We start from the raw sequence: 15,003 nt of genomic DNA on the forward strand, positions 1-15,003 counted from the left end.
CATGGGAGGTGGAATGAAAAATAAATTAAATTGTATATTGATTCGGCATTAACTTTGTGGAATGACTTGTTGATTTTTTTTTATAATTAAACACTTGTATAACCACTTAATGAGTTTTATTTCATTACACACGACTAGTTTCGAAAACTAACAGATGTTTTACTATTCACCTGTAGATGAAAACATCTGTTAGTTTTCGAAACTAGTCGTGTGTAATGAAGTGGTTATACAAATGTTTGATTATAAAAGAATAATTTATTATTCTAACCGGAATATTAATTAAGTTGTGCATATTTTACAATAAGAAAATATTTATTAAAATGCATGAATATCTTTTTTATAGTAACACCTGAATAAAAAGGAAGGAATTAATAAAAAAAATAATTTTAAATTTATTTCTTTATGAAAGTCGGGAATTTATGGAGGGTCGGATAGAAATCTTTGTCGGACAGTATCCGGCAACCACCAGATTAGTTGGTCAAAAAAATTATTGACCAACTAATATACAGGGTGGTTTAAGTAGGTTGATGCAAAGCATTGAAGGAATGATAATGGCGGTCATTAAACACTAATCTCACAAAAAATCCAGCATTACCTAAGTGTCTGAGATACTTTATTTTTCCCCTATATTCAACAAAAAATATAATGCGTTGTTGTGCAAATCTACATTATTACTTTTAAAATAATAAAAAAAGAACATGGAGATTCAATGGGGAAATAAAATAATTCTTTTGCTTTTTCTTTATTACATAAAAAAATCAGTAAAGAGAACAGCCTAATAATTACTACGATACTCATAAAAGATTTATAAAGTTTTTAATCATACCGATGACACTAGAAATTATTGAAACACAAAAAAGTCAAGAAATTGTTTTGAAAATGCTGAAAAAATCTGGGAAAATATATTTTTGTTGTTATTTAATAACATCAACAACGTTTGACAATCAAATTTATTTCTTGATTTAAACAATTTGTGTACAAGATCAATGGGAGATAATAAATTTCATTTCATTAAAAAAAAAGGATTTAAAATTAGGATGCATTATCCACGATAGGTTTTTTAAATCATCTTCATTTTAACCCATTAACTATGGCTGGTACAGACATCTCTGCCGATCCAAAAATATTTTTGCTGAGCAACTGTCAAACTGCCGCAGATAAGTCTAGGGTTTGGAAATTTCCAGGATTCAAACTTTTAAAATCTGATAACTGATTGAAAAAGATAAAAAATAACATATTCTATTTTCAGCCAGCAGTGATTAGGTTTAATTAACCATTATTTTAATTTAAATTAATCACACTCACATAATAATCATAAACCTATAACAAAAATTACACAGTAGATAGATAGTTGTAATATATTAAGTAGAAAAATAACCTAAAATTTAATCAGTAAAGCCATCACTGTTGGCTACGTAAACTCACAAAATTAAAATACAAAGCATGCGTTTAAAAATACATATTGTAAATCATCTTTATATTGTGCCATTAATTCGGATATCTTAAGTGATATTTTAAAACGGCACCAATAACTCTTTTGACTATACAGTTGCTACACATTCTAATTCAATTTAATTTTAAATCCTAGTCACACTACCACAGTGGCGTTCAAAAAATTCTAGCCAATTACGCAAAGGTTTGTTTGGATTAAGGTAAGTTTTCACAAACTGAAGCACCGTTTTGATCCATACAATACGTGGCGCATTCGACTTTGGTAGTAGAACACTCAAAAGTAAAGCCCAGTTTTCGGCATTGTTGGGATACATATGAACAGCCATCTGTGCTAGTTTTGTACTTGTCTTCATGTTATTGAGAGACATCTCCGCAATACTGGCAACTCTGTAATTTTCAATATTATCCTTTGATTTCCCTAGTAATATCGCTTTCTGCGCAGATTTGCTTGCCAAAGAAGATAATTTATTACTCTCAGGTACGCAATATTTTGATAAATGTTCCCACAGATACGTATTATCTGGATACGTATGAATAAAGTCTATGATTTTTTTAATAGCTTGTATGGGATTTTCTTTAAGCAGTATATACGACTCGAAAAATCCTATGTAATTGTTATAAGCATTACTGCTATTTAATTTACGTAATTCCTCAATTACAAGATTTGAGAGAGCTTGTTCCAGGTGCAGTAACCCAATACAATATATAGAAAGGAGTCCAGGAATGCAAGGTATTTCCTTATTCAATTGTACACTCTGGAATAGTAAAGTTTTGCAATCGTCTATACCTTGAAATTTATATGCCATGCTCGCCATGGCTACCAATAGTTCTGATTTTTCTTTGTCATTATTAGCTAGCCATTGCAAGGCGGTACTATAGATAGCAAAGGATTCTTCATATTGCTCACATTTATAAAGGGATAAAGCTAATCCACAAGCAGAACGTAAACAAGCTTCCGATACAGACTTGAACATTTCAATTGCAGTATCATATTTACCAAGACGGTATAGAATTCGACCACAATTCAAAACTACAACATCTTTATACTTGGCCTCAGCCGAGCTCAATGCTTTCTGGAATGCAACGAGGGCTTTATTCAGCAAACCCATTTTCTCCAATAGTATTCCATATATATTCAAGCAACAAGTATTATCACATTCATATTCGCTAAGCCAAGTTAACAAATCACAAGCTATGGGGATTGCGTGCATGTTGTTTATGGAGTATTGTAGTTTAGATTTATTGTGATCTCCCGCATTCATCAAAGTTTTACAAACCCATTCCCCGTAGCCGAGACTACTTTCTCTGTGAAATCCGAGTTCGGCGGAGTGACGTAATAGGTCCATTGCATCTTCATGCCCCACAGACTCCGCCACGAGAGCTTGACCGATCCAACTTTGTAAGTGTGAAGGGTCAAATTGTTGAGCTCGTTGAAATGATTTATTGGCCAGAAGAATTTTATTTAGCTGTAGGTAGACAAGTCCGAGGTTACACCAAATAATAGAGTTTGTCGGATCTATATTTAAAGCTTTAATAAATGCGTGCTGAGCTATAGCATATTTCTTTAAACCTTTACTCATACATACAACCCCTAAAGTATTCCAGTACTGCCAAACATTTTGTTCGCTACAGATACACTTCTTAATAGCGGCATAAGCATTCAGAATATTATTTTTGTTTCCGTAATACCTGTAATAATCTATATACAAAGTGGCTAAATCGTGATATATAAAACTGTTGAAAGTTGGCGATAAATGAATTCCTTTACACAAACAACGTATAGCGAGAACAAATACATCCGCCTCCAGAAGATAAGTCAATTTATCAACGTCGTTTTCATTGTTTAATGTAGAATTAATGTATAACCATCTGTATCTAGGAGGAAGCCGCGCAATCATAGAAACAGCAGTCCACAAAACCTTCCACAAACAAACAAATTGTTTTGTTATCAAAAGTGCAACTGTTACCGAGTCAATAGCTTCTTGAGCATTTTCTCGGCAGGAACCAAATAACTTTTGTGAAAACTTTTCTGCCGCAATGCGTAACTTCACTTCCGCTATTCCTTTCAGGGCAGGTATGTACTGATCATCGTCTATAGATTTGTAAGTTGCAATAGCCTCTTTGAATTGTCCCAACAGACACTGCACGGTACCAATTTGTACCAGTGAATACTTTCTAGTCCCGTCTAACTGAATCGCTCTCTGGTAACATTTTAAGCCGGAAGAATATGACCCACGGGAGTAGTAGGCATCCGCCAGAGACTCCCAAGCCTGGGGGTCTTCAGGATGGAGTCTTAAGAAGGCGCGCAAGTTGACAATGGCCTCGTCCCACTGGTTCAGTGCCAGATGATGCAGTCCCAAAGCGAGCCAAGCCCAGGTATCTTGACGATGGTTTAATTTTAGGACATTTTTTAATAAATCATAGTTATCATCCCAATTTTTCAAATACCTATAGAGGTTACTTAAGCTTTTTGCCGCTATGGTGGACTCAGGGTTTAAAGCAACCGATTTCTGGTAACACTTCTTGGCTTTATCTATATTCGAGTCGTACAAACGATAATAGTCTCCCAGATACAGAAAAGCCGAGAAATTATATTTATCATATTTGGCGGCTTGCAAAAATGGGATAAGAGAATTAGCGTAATCCGTTTTCTCTCTATAGTATATACCTAATTCCAACCAGCAAGATGGAGTAGATTCTTTATTAGAATTTAAAATTTGGAAAGCTTCTTCAGCGTTTCCTTTCTTCTTCAGTAACAAAGCTTTGCACGGTAGAAACATCTGGGAATCTTTTAGATAATGAAGACAATTTTCAGCTTCTGCTAGTTTGTCGGTGAAAAGGTAAACATTGAATAATGCTACGTATTCATCGATTCCTAAATGAACCGGGTCAAGTTCAGCCTTTAAATCAAAAGATTTACTGCATTTCTCTTTACTATTTTGATTGGCTATAGCCACCAATAACATTTTTAGGCCATTCGTAGAATGAAGTTGATTAGAATTTGAAATTAAGGAACGGGATATGTTCTCTGCTTCTTGCCATCTTTGCAGTTTTAAACAACATTTACCGACTAATATTTTTAAAATATTATTTTCTTTTTCATTTGCTAGCAGATAATTAGCAATATAATATGCATTCAAGTAATCCATTTTATCATAAAACAATCCCGCTCTAAGAAAATCTTGCATTTTTGTATTAGTATTTGATTCAAGAAAGTTTTCGACAAAGGACAAAACTTTGGAATGTTGGATCTTTGCTGCATCACTTAGCAATATTGCCTCGACATATGTTTTGCAAACAAACTCTTTCAAATCTTGAGAATCTTCTGAAACATCGATTAACTCTTTTGCCGACTGAAACATATGGTTATATCCCATTGTCATATTAAGATGCTCAAAATATTTCAAAACAAAAGCATTATTCACGCCATAAAGATTATTCATATCGAATACTTTGTTTAAAAGGAGAGAAATTTCGTCACTATCTTCTAATTTGGAGTTTGCAAACATTTTCGTAAGTGTTGCGTGTAGTATGTTCTGCTTTTCAGTTGACGAATCTGAGAAGAGTTCTAACAAAGTATTGCCACACATCACTACATCTTTCAACTTCAAAGCTACATCAAGAAACTTTGTACAAATATCGGAGCACTTGATCAAATTATCTTCTAAAGAAAGAAGATAGGAATATATCTGAATAAGATTTTTCCAGCTCTCTAGCGAATCAATCTTCTCGTAGTACTTTTCTAAACCTTGCCATGCTAAAAGTTTTTCTTTGTTCAGCGATATTGCTTTCTTGAAAGCGAGTACAGCTTGATCAGAATCTTGTAGCGCTACTCCTAGCATAACTAGGGCCATATAGTTGTTTTTATCCTTTTTCAAAGCCATCTTACTATATTTTACAGCAGATTCAAAATCCTTTAGATTTATTGCCTCACGGGCTTCTTTAAGTGCATCTTTTATTTCTTCCATCATTTTTTTTTCACACCATAGGTACTGTAAAAAAATATGAACAGGTTAATATAAATATTCATCCCTCAATGCATGTGTGACGTAAATAGTTTAAAATTATAACGAGCTAAAATATTTTCGTTTTAACCAAAGCCACTAAAATATCAAAGAATGTTTCCATTATTATTTTTTTAAATACACAAATGTATCCCATGAATAAACAAAATGTTACGCCGAGTCAGAATCAGAGAAAATGTTTTTAGAATTCAATGTTATCAGATATAAATATACTCACATCAATATTTTTGTAAAGAAAGTTTTTCAAATTTATTACAAATAAATTATATTCGGACGATTTCCAACCACAATTGTCATTAAAGTCAACATACGTCAATTTTGCGGATTTGAAAACAGTGTTGCCATCTGGCTAGCAACTTTGTAGATTTTGGTGATTTTTCCTGTAACTAACAAAAAAGGCTGTCAGATTTGAAGATGTTTTCAAGTTTCAGGATTCAAAAAGATTAGTTTCGGCTCGCATCCACGATAAAATAAAAGCCAGGTCAGGTTCACAAATTATGAAGCAAGAAAATAAATTAGACGCTCCAGATTCTTGGATCGAAAAGTGGAATATATCTACAATATATAAAAAGATATTTCTGAAAAGAAATGGAGAGGGAATAAAAGGTTGAATAACGAGAATACCGGTAATGACTAGGACGCTCGATGATGCACACAACACAAACATATTAATGCTAGTACAAGCTTGTATACGAGTTTCTGAATGTATGGCAATGCAAAAACCATAACTCTTTCGAAACAAATGGATTTATATTTGCTTCGCTTGAATATTTTTGTTTCAGTTATGCATTTGTTTGCCTCACGGTACAGAATTAAGGCAAGTTGCCTATTTTTTAAATGAAATTATTAATAATAACTTTATACCCCATATTACAAAAAAACTGGATAAAAACGTTTTATTTACTACGTTTATAAGGTTTACCATTTTTCTATTCTTGTAACATTCAACTATAGTGTATTTGTGTGCAAATGGCGGAGCTTGTGTTTTGCGTTTGTGCTTAATAAATTTTTGAAGATTTTTGATTTCCGAGTTGTTTGTTGTTTTCGTAGTCTGTATATTGAATTTTATGTATGAGATTAAACTTAATTAAGCGTTAAGTATTTTTTTTCCCACTTCTCTGTGCTGTATATTTCATAAACACGCTATGTTTGGATGTTATGAATAAAATGTCACATATCATTACGGACTTAACATTTTTTTGACAATTTACACAATTTAACACAATTAAATAATGTTTTCTCATTGCCTGGGAACATTAATCACATTTTATACATGAGTACGAACTCCGGGCGGGTATTATAGCACTTTAGATGTTCGCTAAGTAAACTCCCGCCTTTTTGTTCTTCGAATAGAGTCGAACATTTCGTCGAAAATGAACGAAGTAAGAGACAAGGTGGTCGCTGGACCTTCGACGTGGGATACCCTGACGTCGAACGATAGCTCTCCGGATATACTGAGTTCTCCTATCAAGCTCCCGCCTACTGTCGGAGACGCGAACTGCTCTCCCGGCCAGGCGACTCCGCAGACTCCCCAGGGGCCCCCCATGCCGGGGGTCAACTTTATGGAAGATATCCATCCGGAGCTGCTGCAACAAGGTTGGAGGAAGTACTGGTCGAAACGTGAAAACAGACCCTACTTTTGGAATAAGCTTTCCGGAGAATCCATGTGGGAGATGCCGATGACGAAACGAGAATTCGACCCCATAACGGACCCGCTCGGAATTTGCGGACCGAATCCCGCCAACCCGGCGCTCATTGTTCCCAAGCGGAGAGCCTCCGAGGACAACGGGCCTCCTCCCAAAAAGTTCGTGCTGGCCGGACCTTGGGATCTGGACATTCCGACCAACGTGGTCATATACGAGAGACCGCCCACAATGAGTCCTCACCCGCACCCGGAGATCGAGTCCTACAGGTTCTCGCTGGCCTCCAAGTTGCGAGTGTGCTATCAGGAGCTGTGCCACGCTCGGGAGTCCATCGACGCCCCCAAGGACTCCTTCAACCGCTGGCTGATGGAGCGCAAGGTGTGCGACCAGGGAGGCTGCGACCCGCTGCTGCCGAGCCACTGCTTCCCCGAGATCTCCCGCTCCATGTACGACGAGATCATGAACGACATTCCCATCAAACTGGGCCACCCCAAGTTCACGGGCGACGCTCGCAAGCAGCTGTCGCGCTACGCGGAGGCCGCCACCTCCATGATCGAGTCGAGGAACGCCTCCCCCGAGAGCCGCAAGGTGGTGAAGTGGAACGCCGAGGACACATTCCAGTGGCTCCGCCGGACAGTGGGGGCCACCTATGATGATTTCCAGGATAGATTAGCACACTTGAAGGTGAGCTTGACCTACCGACCGCTAATGTCCGAATGAAAAATATAAACTTATATCTTTTTTGGTAATTTAACTGTATTGATCTGACTTTATTACTTTAGATGTTGCACCACTTTAAACTATATACTAAACAGGCGGTTTTGGAACTTCTGATTCTTCATCAGGTTTATCAGTCTGTAATTACCCGACGGGGGATGAAGATTCCAAAATCGGTGTCTACAATAACAATGGTGCAATATTCAAGCGGATCATGAAGAATTTATAATACTATATCATACGACAGATTGAAAAACAATTTCAGTATACAAAGTCAATCCTGCTGCATATATGGACAGTTACTGTACTTTAATGTAGTTAATGTTAAATAATTTTCCAGTCCTTTTCTATTTTTATATTGAGAATTATACATATTTTTCAAAATATACAAATTGAAGAATAATATAAATAAGTACATGTGACTTCATCGATCAATTTTCCTTGAATGTAGCTAAACATTTGTTCTGGAATGCTGTGTGGGTCTAGTAAAATATTAATGCGAACAAACCCCAGTTGTGATTTATTTATGTTTAATAATGACTCAGCCGGAATTACAAGTTAGGTATATTAATGTTGCCTATCAAAGCTCCCGCCACATTCCCGGGTCTGGTATAGAAACTATCTGTTTCCATTCGGACCCATCCATTCCAAAAAAAACCTTTCTTGTTTTGAATCTTATTTTGGTATTTAATCAATCATGCAAAGTTTTTCACAATCAAAGTTAAAAAATATTGCTATTGCTTTCAAAGTCCCTATCACTGTCAAGTTAATGATACCAAATAGAACTGTTTTTACCAATTAGAAATGTTATATCTACATTACGTACATATATCTTTAACTTCATATGTAATCGATGCCCTGGTGAATGTGTCGATCATGGAACGCATATCTTACTAAACTTTTAATTTAATAATATCAGAATTTTGAAGGGTTATGGACAATAAAATAAAAAGATTCTAATGAACACATAAAAATTTTTCTGCGATCGCACCTCAGTAAACTGACAATAATGATAATGTATCCGATTTAAAATTGATTGTGTCGTGAGGCCATCACGGTAAGCGATCTTCTAAATGACCCTATGGTTCATTGAATCCTATGGTTCATCATTTCTACCTCAATAATAGAAAATCTGCATTTTGTTAATTATAGCGCCAGTGTCAGCCGCACCTAACAGAGACGGTGAAGGCCTCTGTGGAAGGGATCTGTTTGAAGATCTACCACTTATCGGCCGAGTACTCTCGAAAGATCCGAGAGAAGCACAGCGCACTGCTCAAGGACCATGGTATAGCAGAAATAAGTGCGCCTCAACAGCAAGCCGCATTGAGAAAGGTATAAGATTATGTATTTTGTATATTAAAAGCATTGTTAACTTTGTGGTATGGTAATATAACACTCTCCTTATCATTCATCGTTCGCTTTGTTTTTTAAATAAACCACTTTTTGGTATTACACAAAGTGAATGATGAATGATAAGGAGAGATTTGTAAGATTGTGTTTTATGTATTAATTTTAAAATCAAACACAGATTTTTTGAGTACTAAGTTGTATTTTAACATAAAAAATTAACATTGTCATCAAAGACATTCGTTTGATAATGTCCTAACAAGGCGAAACAATTGTCACAACATTATTTTTTTATGTGTTTTTGTTAATAAAATACAACTTAATAGACTCAAAAAATCTGTGTTTGATTTTAAAATTAATAAATAAATTAAAATGGAGTTCTACAAATTGAACGCCAAATTATGTGTATATGATGATGTGTTTATCGAGATATACTGTACTATATTATTTGTTTATTTTCTAACGGAGATGACTAAGTTTTTTAATGAGGGATATCGAAGTCGGCTCATTTACGGGACTTCCATTTGGTTGGTTTGTGTGAACATTATACGGTAAAGATGCTAAGAATTGCCAGTAGATAAAATGTTACTTGCGCACTGTGTTCCAGCTGTGCATTTTTGCTGGCAGTAGCAAAAACTTATTTACTAAAGAAAATTCTACTTTTATGTATCAAATTATTTTTGAACCATTAAAAGTTTTGGAATATTTTTTAAATTTGTAATATTATGAAAAAGGAATAATTGTTGTTGGAATTTAAGGCCTTTTGGTGTATTTATAATCTAAAAGTAGGGAATAATTGGTACTCAAAACGGTTTGTTTACAGGTCTGGTGTTACCCCGTGCAGTTTGCTATTCCTTCACCTCGACCGCCCCTCGTGGATCACTACCTAGACAGGGAACAAGCCATGCTGAGGTACCAGAATGACACCCTCGTTCTCAATGGATTGCACCTGCAGAAGCTGGTAACACTTACTTCTCCCGTTGCTACACATAATCGTTTATCTATTGCATATTTCAAATAATATTTAAAAATTCACATCGAGTAAAGAAGCTAGTTTTCTGTCCTTTATAAGCAGATTCTACATTTTAGCTAACATTTTTTGAAGAATTGTGCGAAATTCAACTCAGGTCAGTTAATAAGTTTATCTCATCTCATCTCATTTATCTCATAAGTTGAAGGTGTTACATAAAAAAATAAATAAGTAAGCGAAACTTTTGCTTAACCCTTAGAGCGATTGTCAACTACCCGGAATTTGACCGTCCGGCAGTCCGGTTTTGAAAAATAAAAATGACAAAGACAGTTTAGCGTGATCGAATTTATGCGCAACGTGTTCACGCACCAATCCGAAAAATATGGACAAAAGAACATGCCAATACAAGCCAATTGTCGTTTTAAAACGCTAACTGACGTGCCGGACGGTAATATTCCGTGTAATTCCGTGTAGTGGACAAACGCCCTTAGAGTGCTGAGAATCGATATATCGACTCGGGTATACTTTGCCAAAAGCGCAACTGTCAATATACCGACAATGCCAGTGTATTTTGGCAGTCGAGCTAGGAAGTTGTGTTACAGTATCCGCGTTTCGTTAATAATATTAACAGATTTTTAGTAATTTTTAATGGAAAACAAATACTTTTTTGTTGTTGTCGAAACCTATTTTTCCGCCCTTATTGCTCATTTGATGCAACAATGACAAATTACACTTTTTTTTAAAGACAAGTTAAATATTTCAAAATGTGCGGAAAGACTATTTACATCAGGAGAAACATTGACAGAATTGATTTTGTGGTAAAATGCTGCGAGATGGCGCGAGTGTCAATATAGAATTGAGTAAAATGGCGCCATTTCTATTGCTACAACGTCTGAATGACATCTCCTGTAATATTTCTAAAAGTGTAATTATGCCATTGTTGCACCAAATGAGCATTATAATGTCCACCCATTTTGATAAAAATGTCTTCAGCAATTTTAGCATATGTATATGAAAAAATGTCAGCACTAAAAGGTTTAAATTGTGTTTTCAGGAGCACCTGTACAGATACAGTTGTTTTGACGATAAGAAGTACGAATTATTTCTGGGGCGAGTTTGGTGCTTGATCAAGCGGTATGCGGCCTTCCTGGGCTCTACGGGGCCAACGTGCGATAGTCACATGACGCAATCCTCGCTGCCCGTGACGGTGTTTGAGTGCCTACACAAGATGTTCGGAGTCACCTTCGAGTGCTTCGCCAGTCCGCTCAACTGTTACTTTCGCCAGTACTGCTCCCCATTCTCTGACACGGATAGCTACTTCGGTTCTAGAGGGTGAGTAGCGAATCATCTCTGAGAGTTGTTTTCAAATAAATAAAAACAGAATGAACGAAATAATGAAATTTATTATCGATAAGGCTTATTGTTTCAGTTATAAATATGTATATACAGGTCAAATCTCTTTGTTAGCAAATGCCGAATTAACGAAATATCCAGTATAACGAATCTGCAATTCGTCCCCGGAAAACTTCCATATAAAATGTACTGAACCAAAATTCAATGTAGCGAAGTCGATCTCAGAGTAACGAACTTTTTTTTTCAAAATTTTAAAATGATGTTACAATTTATTTTAAAATATTGAGAAGTCCAAAAGAAAGTTTACGATATTTTTTATAAAAAATTAAAAACCTATTTGAAATTGCATTTTCATTCACTTTTCTTTCATTGCTTTTAAATTTCTTTTTTCCAATAAAGTCTCGCAGTTTGAAAATCATAGTTTCATTTCTGTTGTGTCCTGTAGTAGGTAGGTACCTATATTTTATTGATCACTGGCCGGAAGATCGGGTGTAGTGTAACAGTAATAACTAATTTTAATTTTCTAATAAGAGTGGGTATAATATAGCGATAAAATAAATTTAAAATGTGGCATATCCTATACATCCAGTGTAATGAATTTTCATTATAGCGAAATATTTTTTTGGTCCCGTAAAGTTCGTAATACCGAGATTTGACCTGTATGTATATTTATATGTCCACCAGGCCCTTCTTGGACTTCAAGCCGGTGTCAGGGTCTTTTGAGGTGAATCCGCCATACTGCGAGGAGCTGCTGGAGGCGAGCATCCGGCACATGGAGCGCTTGCTGTCCGAGTCAGCCGAGCCGTTGAGCTTCGTGGTGTTCCTGGCCGAGTGGGGCTCGCAGCCTCAGGGGGCGCTGCTCAAGCTGGAGGCCTCCAACTTCAAGCGGAAACAGATAGTGGTGCCGGCGCTGGAGCACGAGTACCGACACGGCTTCCAGCACATTATGGTTAAGTATGTGGCATCTCCCATTCTAATAGAGCATTATTCATTCATTATTTTCATTTACAAGATTTGTCAGATTTCTCTATGTTGGCGGAAATTAATTATCGAGAAACGAATTCTCTACATTTTAATCACATTATAGTTTTCAATAACAATATTAATGATTGATTTTATTTCAATTGATTCTATTTCTGGTTTGATTCTCTTCCGGGAGTTTTTTATTCAGCCAAAAAATACAAATTACACATCGGTTTTTATATCCATAAAAAAAAAATACTTATTGAAAATGAGTAAGGTTTTTTTTCATACTCCAAACATTTTTTTTCTATTAAATTTAAGCCCCTTTAATTTTGAATTAATGGGATTTGTATTAATGTTAATATTTAACATATTTTGTGATAGGAGGTTACTTTGGTCGGGAAAAACCATAGTAAGTTTCTCTTTTAACAGGTTTTAATTTACCCTTTTCTTACGATGCTGAAAAACTTCTGCGTGCACCGGTGATATGTATTTTGTACACCATATGAAAATGTCATTTAAAAACGAAAAAAATGTGAATATTCTTAAATGTTGCTTTTATTGACCATAGTTAACAATTTTGTAATGTTAGCTCTGATAATTACCTGAAAATGAGAAAAAAAAGACATCGTATGTGGCTGTTATAGAAGGCATAGTGAAACGCGACCATCGCGCAAGACGATCCGCACACTACTGGACTGGCGGAGTAAACACGTTACGACATGCGACATGCACGTATATTTACTTACAAAGCATGCCACACGCGACACACAGAAACGTTTGTGTATTGGTGATTTTATTCCCGAATTTTTCACAAATTGTTTCAAAAGTCGAGTTGTAGTAAATACAAATCACCGGGAAGGGAAGTTTAAGTAGGGAAAGCTCCTATTTTTGGCATCAAGTTTTGCTTAAATACTAGATTTAGTAATATTTTCTTCTATTTCAAACCCTTATCCGCACCTGATGGTGCATAGGATACTGCATCATATAAATACAGTGTTATGTTGATCGTTAACGAAAGGTGATCAACCCTGCGCTTCAGGTACCAGTCCAGGGTAATATTGAATAAATATTGAGTGAAAAATCACTTATATTTATTTGACCCCCCCCCTCTGGGAATCGAACCCGGGACATGCAGTACAATACCTGAGTGTGCTGACCATTACTTTATGAAAGCGAATATTTTATAAGAGGTGATATATTGATTGTGTTTACCCCTTAGGAACGAGGTGCTCTTCAGGTCGGTGCACGGCACGCTGGTTGTGTGGCTGCAGAACGTAGCGGGGCACGCTCGTTGGGGGCCCACGGAGGAGCGCGTGGAGGCGCTGTTGGACGCGTGGCGGCCCGGCCGGGAGCGCCAGCGCGATCGGCCTCCCCCCGCAACGCCCGCGCCGGCTCACCCTGCCACACCAATGGGCATCACGTGAGACTCCCACTCCCGCTAGCGCACACACGACCGCCTCACTCTGTCTGTGCAATATATACATGAACATTACTAACACACATTAGTGCTTTAATCAAATTGTATTTGTATGTACTATTAATTTTTGTTTTTAATTTAAATTTTACTCGGTAAATACAACTACTTCTTAAAATGTATTGTGGCATGTGTTTCGTTGCATTCCGCATCATTTTCAAACACTGTATACTGTGTATAAGTGTTATGGAAATAAGACATAGTAGTATCAAAGTAAATACTAAGTAAAATTCTATTTAAAAATGGGTAGATATTATCACAAAGTGACTGCCAAATCAATTAATTAAATTATTCATTTTTGTATTTACAGAGATATTTTTTGATTGAGATGGTGTTTATTTTGTGGATCTCGGTTATCAAACATTACAGTAAAATGTCATGGATTGAGAAATGATCATTTGAATTTTGCCATATTAGAAAAATATTACAAAATTCAAGTACCTCTAATGATTTTATTCATTCAAAACATTTGATAAATTCAAATAAATATTTGCTCTAAATCAAAATCTAATAAAATAAATTTAAATATATCTCATATTAAAAATTTAAAAAAACTTTCTAAAAAAGTTAACTTTTTTCAATTATCAACTTATTTTGTTATTTTCCCAACAAAAATATGCATTTCTTGCGAAACATTGTCATATTCAAACTGTTGTGCATTTTTGAAAATGAGTAAAAAATTCAAAAATTACTCATTTGTTTTAAAATTTCTCATTCATTTGTTTTTACTCATCAAATTAAATGACTAAAAACAGAAAATGAGTAAAAAACAAATCCACTGATTCCTAATTTGACATATTTATTCGTATTTTTGATCAGTTCTACTTGGATTTAACGAAATTTGACTGTCAATTGAAAATAGTTCTGGAAAGAAATAAATATTGTTTTGATGGTAATCCATCTACATTAATATGAAACAATTAATGTATAAAAAAAACTAAAAACTTAATCTAGAACATTGACCTCGTTTACAAAAATTTGATAAAAATAAAATGAATACTTATGAACATTACATTACATTACTTCCTCCTCATTATGTCCGCCTCCGTAGTGTAA

General features: G+C 35.5%; 2 protein-coding genes across 2 annotated transcripts; one reads left to right on the forward strand and one right to left on the reverse strand.

Moving 5' to 3' along the window:
- Positions 1-590: 590 nt before the first annotated feature.
- LOC148305742 (superkiller complex protein 3) lies at positions 591-5,805 on the reverse strand. Its single transcript, XM_088266197.1, has 2 exons — positions 5,695-5,805; positions 591-5,444 (listed from the first exon to the last, which is right to left on the reverse strand). Exon 2 carries the CDS (start codon positions 5,421-5,423, stop codon positions 1,578-1,580), a length of 3,846 nt encoding a protein of 1,281 aa, XP_088122323.1. The 5' UTR covers positions 5,424-5,444; positions 5,695-5,805; the 3' UTR covers positions 591-1,577.
- A 622-nt stretch (positions 5,806-6,427) lies between these two features.
- Pcif1 (Phosphorylated CTD-interacting factor 1) lies at positions 6,428-14,924 on the forward strand. Its single transcript, XM_088266263.1, has 6 exons — positions 6,428-7,804; positions 8,990-9,169; positions 10,008-10,145; positions 11,209-11,486; positions 12,192-12,461; positions 13,693-14,924. The coding sequence occupies exons 1-6, from the start codon at positions 6,851-6,853 to the stop codon at positions 13,895-13,897; spliced, it is 2,025 nt and encodes a 674-aa protein (XP_088122389.1). The 5' UTR covers positions 6,428-6,850; the 3' UTR covers positions 13,898-14,924.
- Positions 14,925-15,003: the final 79 nt, after the last annotated feature.

The sequence above is a fragment of the Brachycentrus maculatus genome, unplaced genomic scaffold, assembly GCF_059751285.1.
Source record: "Brachycentrus maculatus isolate JH-2025_06_01 unplaced genomic scaffold, ASM5975128v1 h1tg000263l, whole genome shotgun sequence".
Taxonomy (NCBI): Eukaryota; Metazoa; Arthropoda; class Insecta; order Trichoptera; family Brachycentridae; genus Brachycentrus; species Brachycentrus maculatus.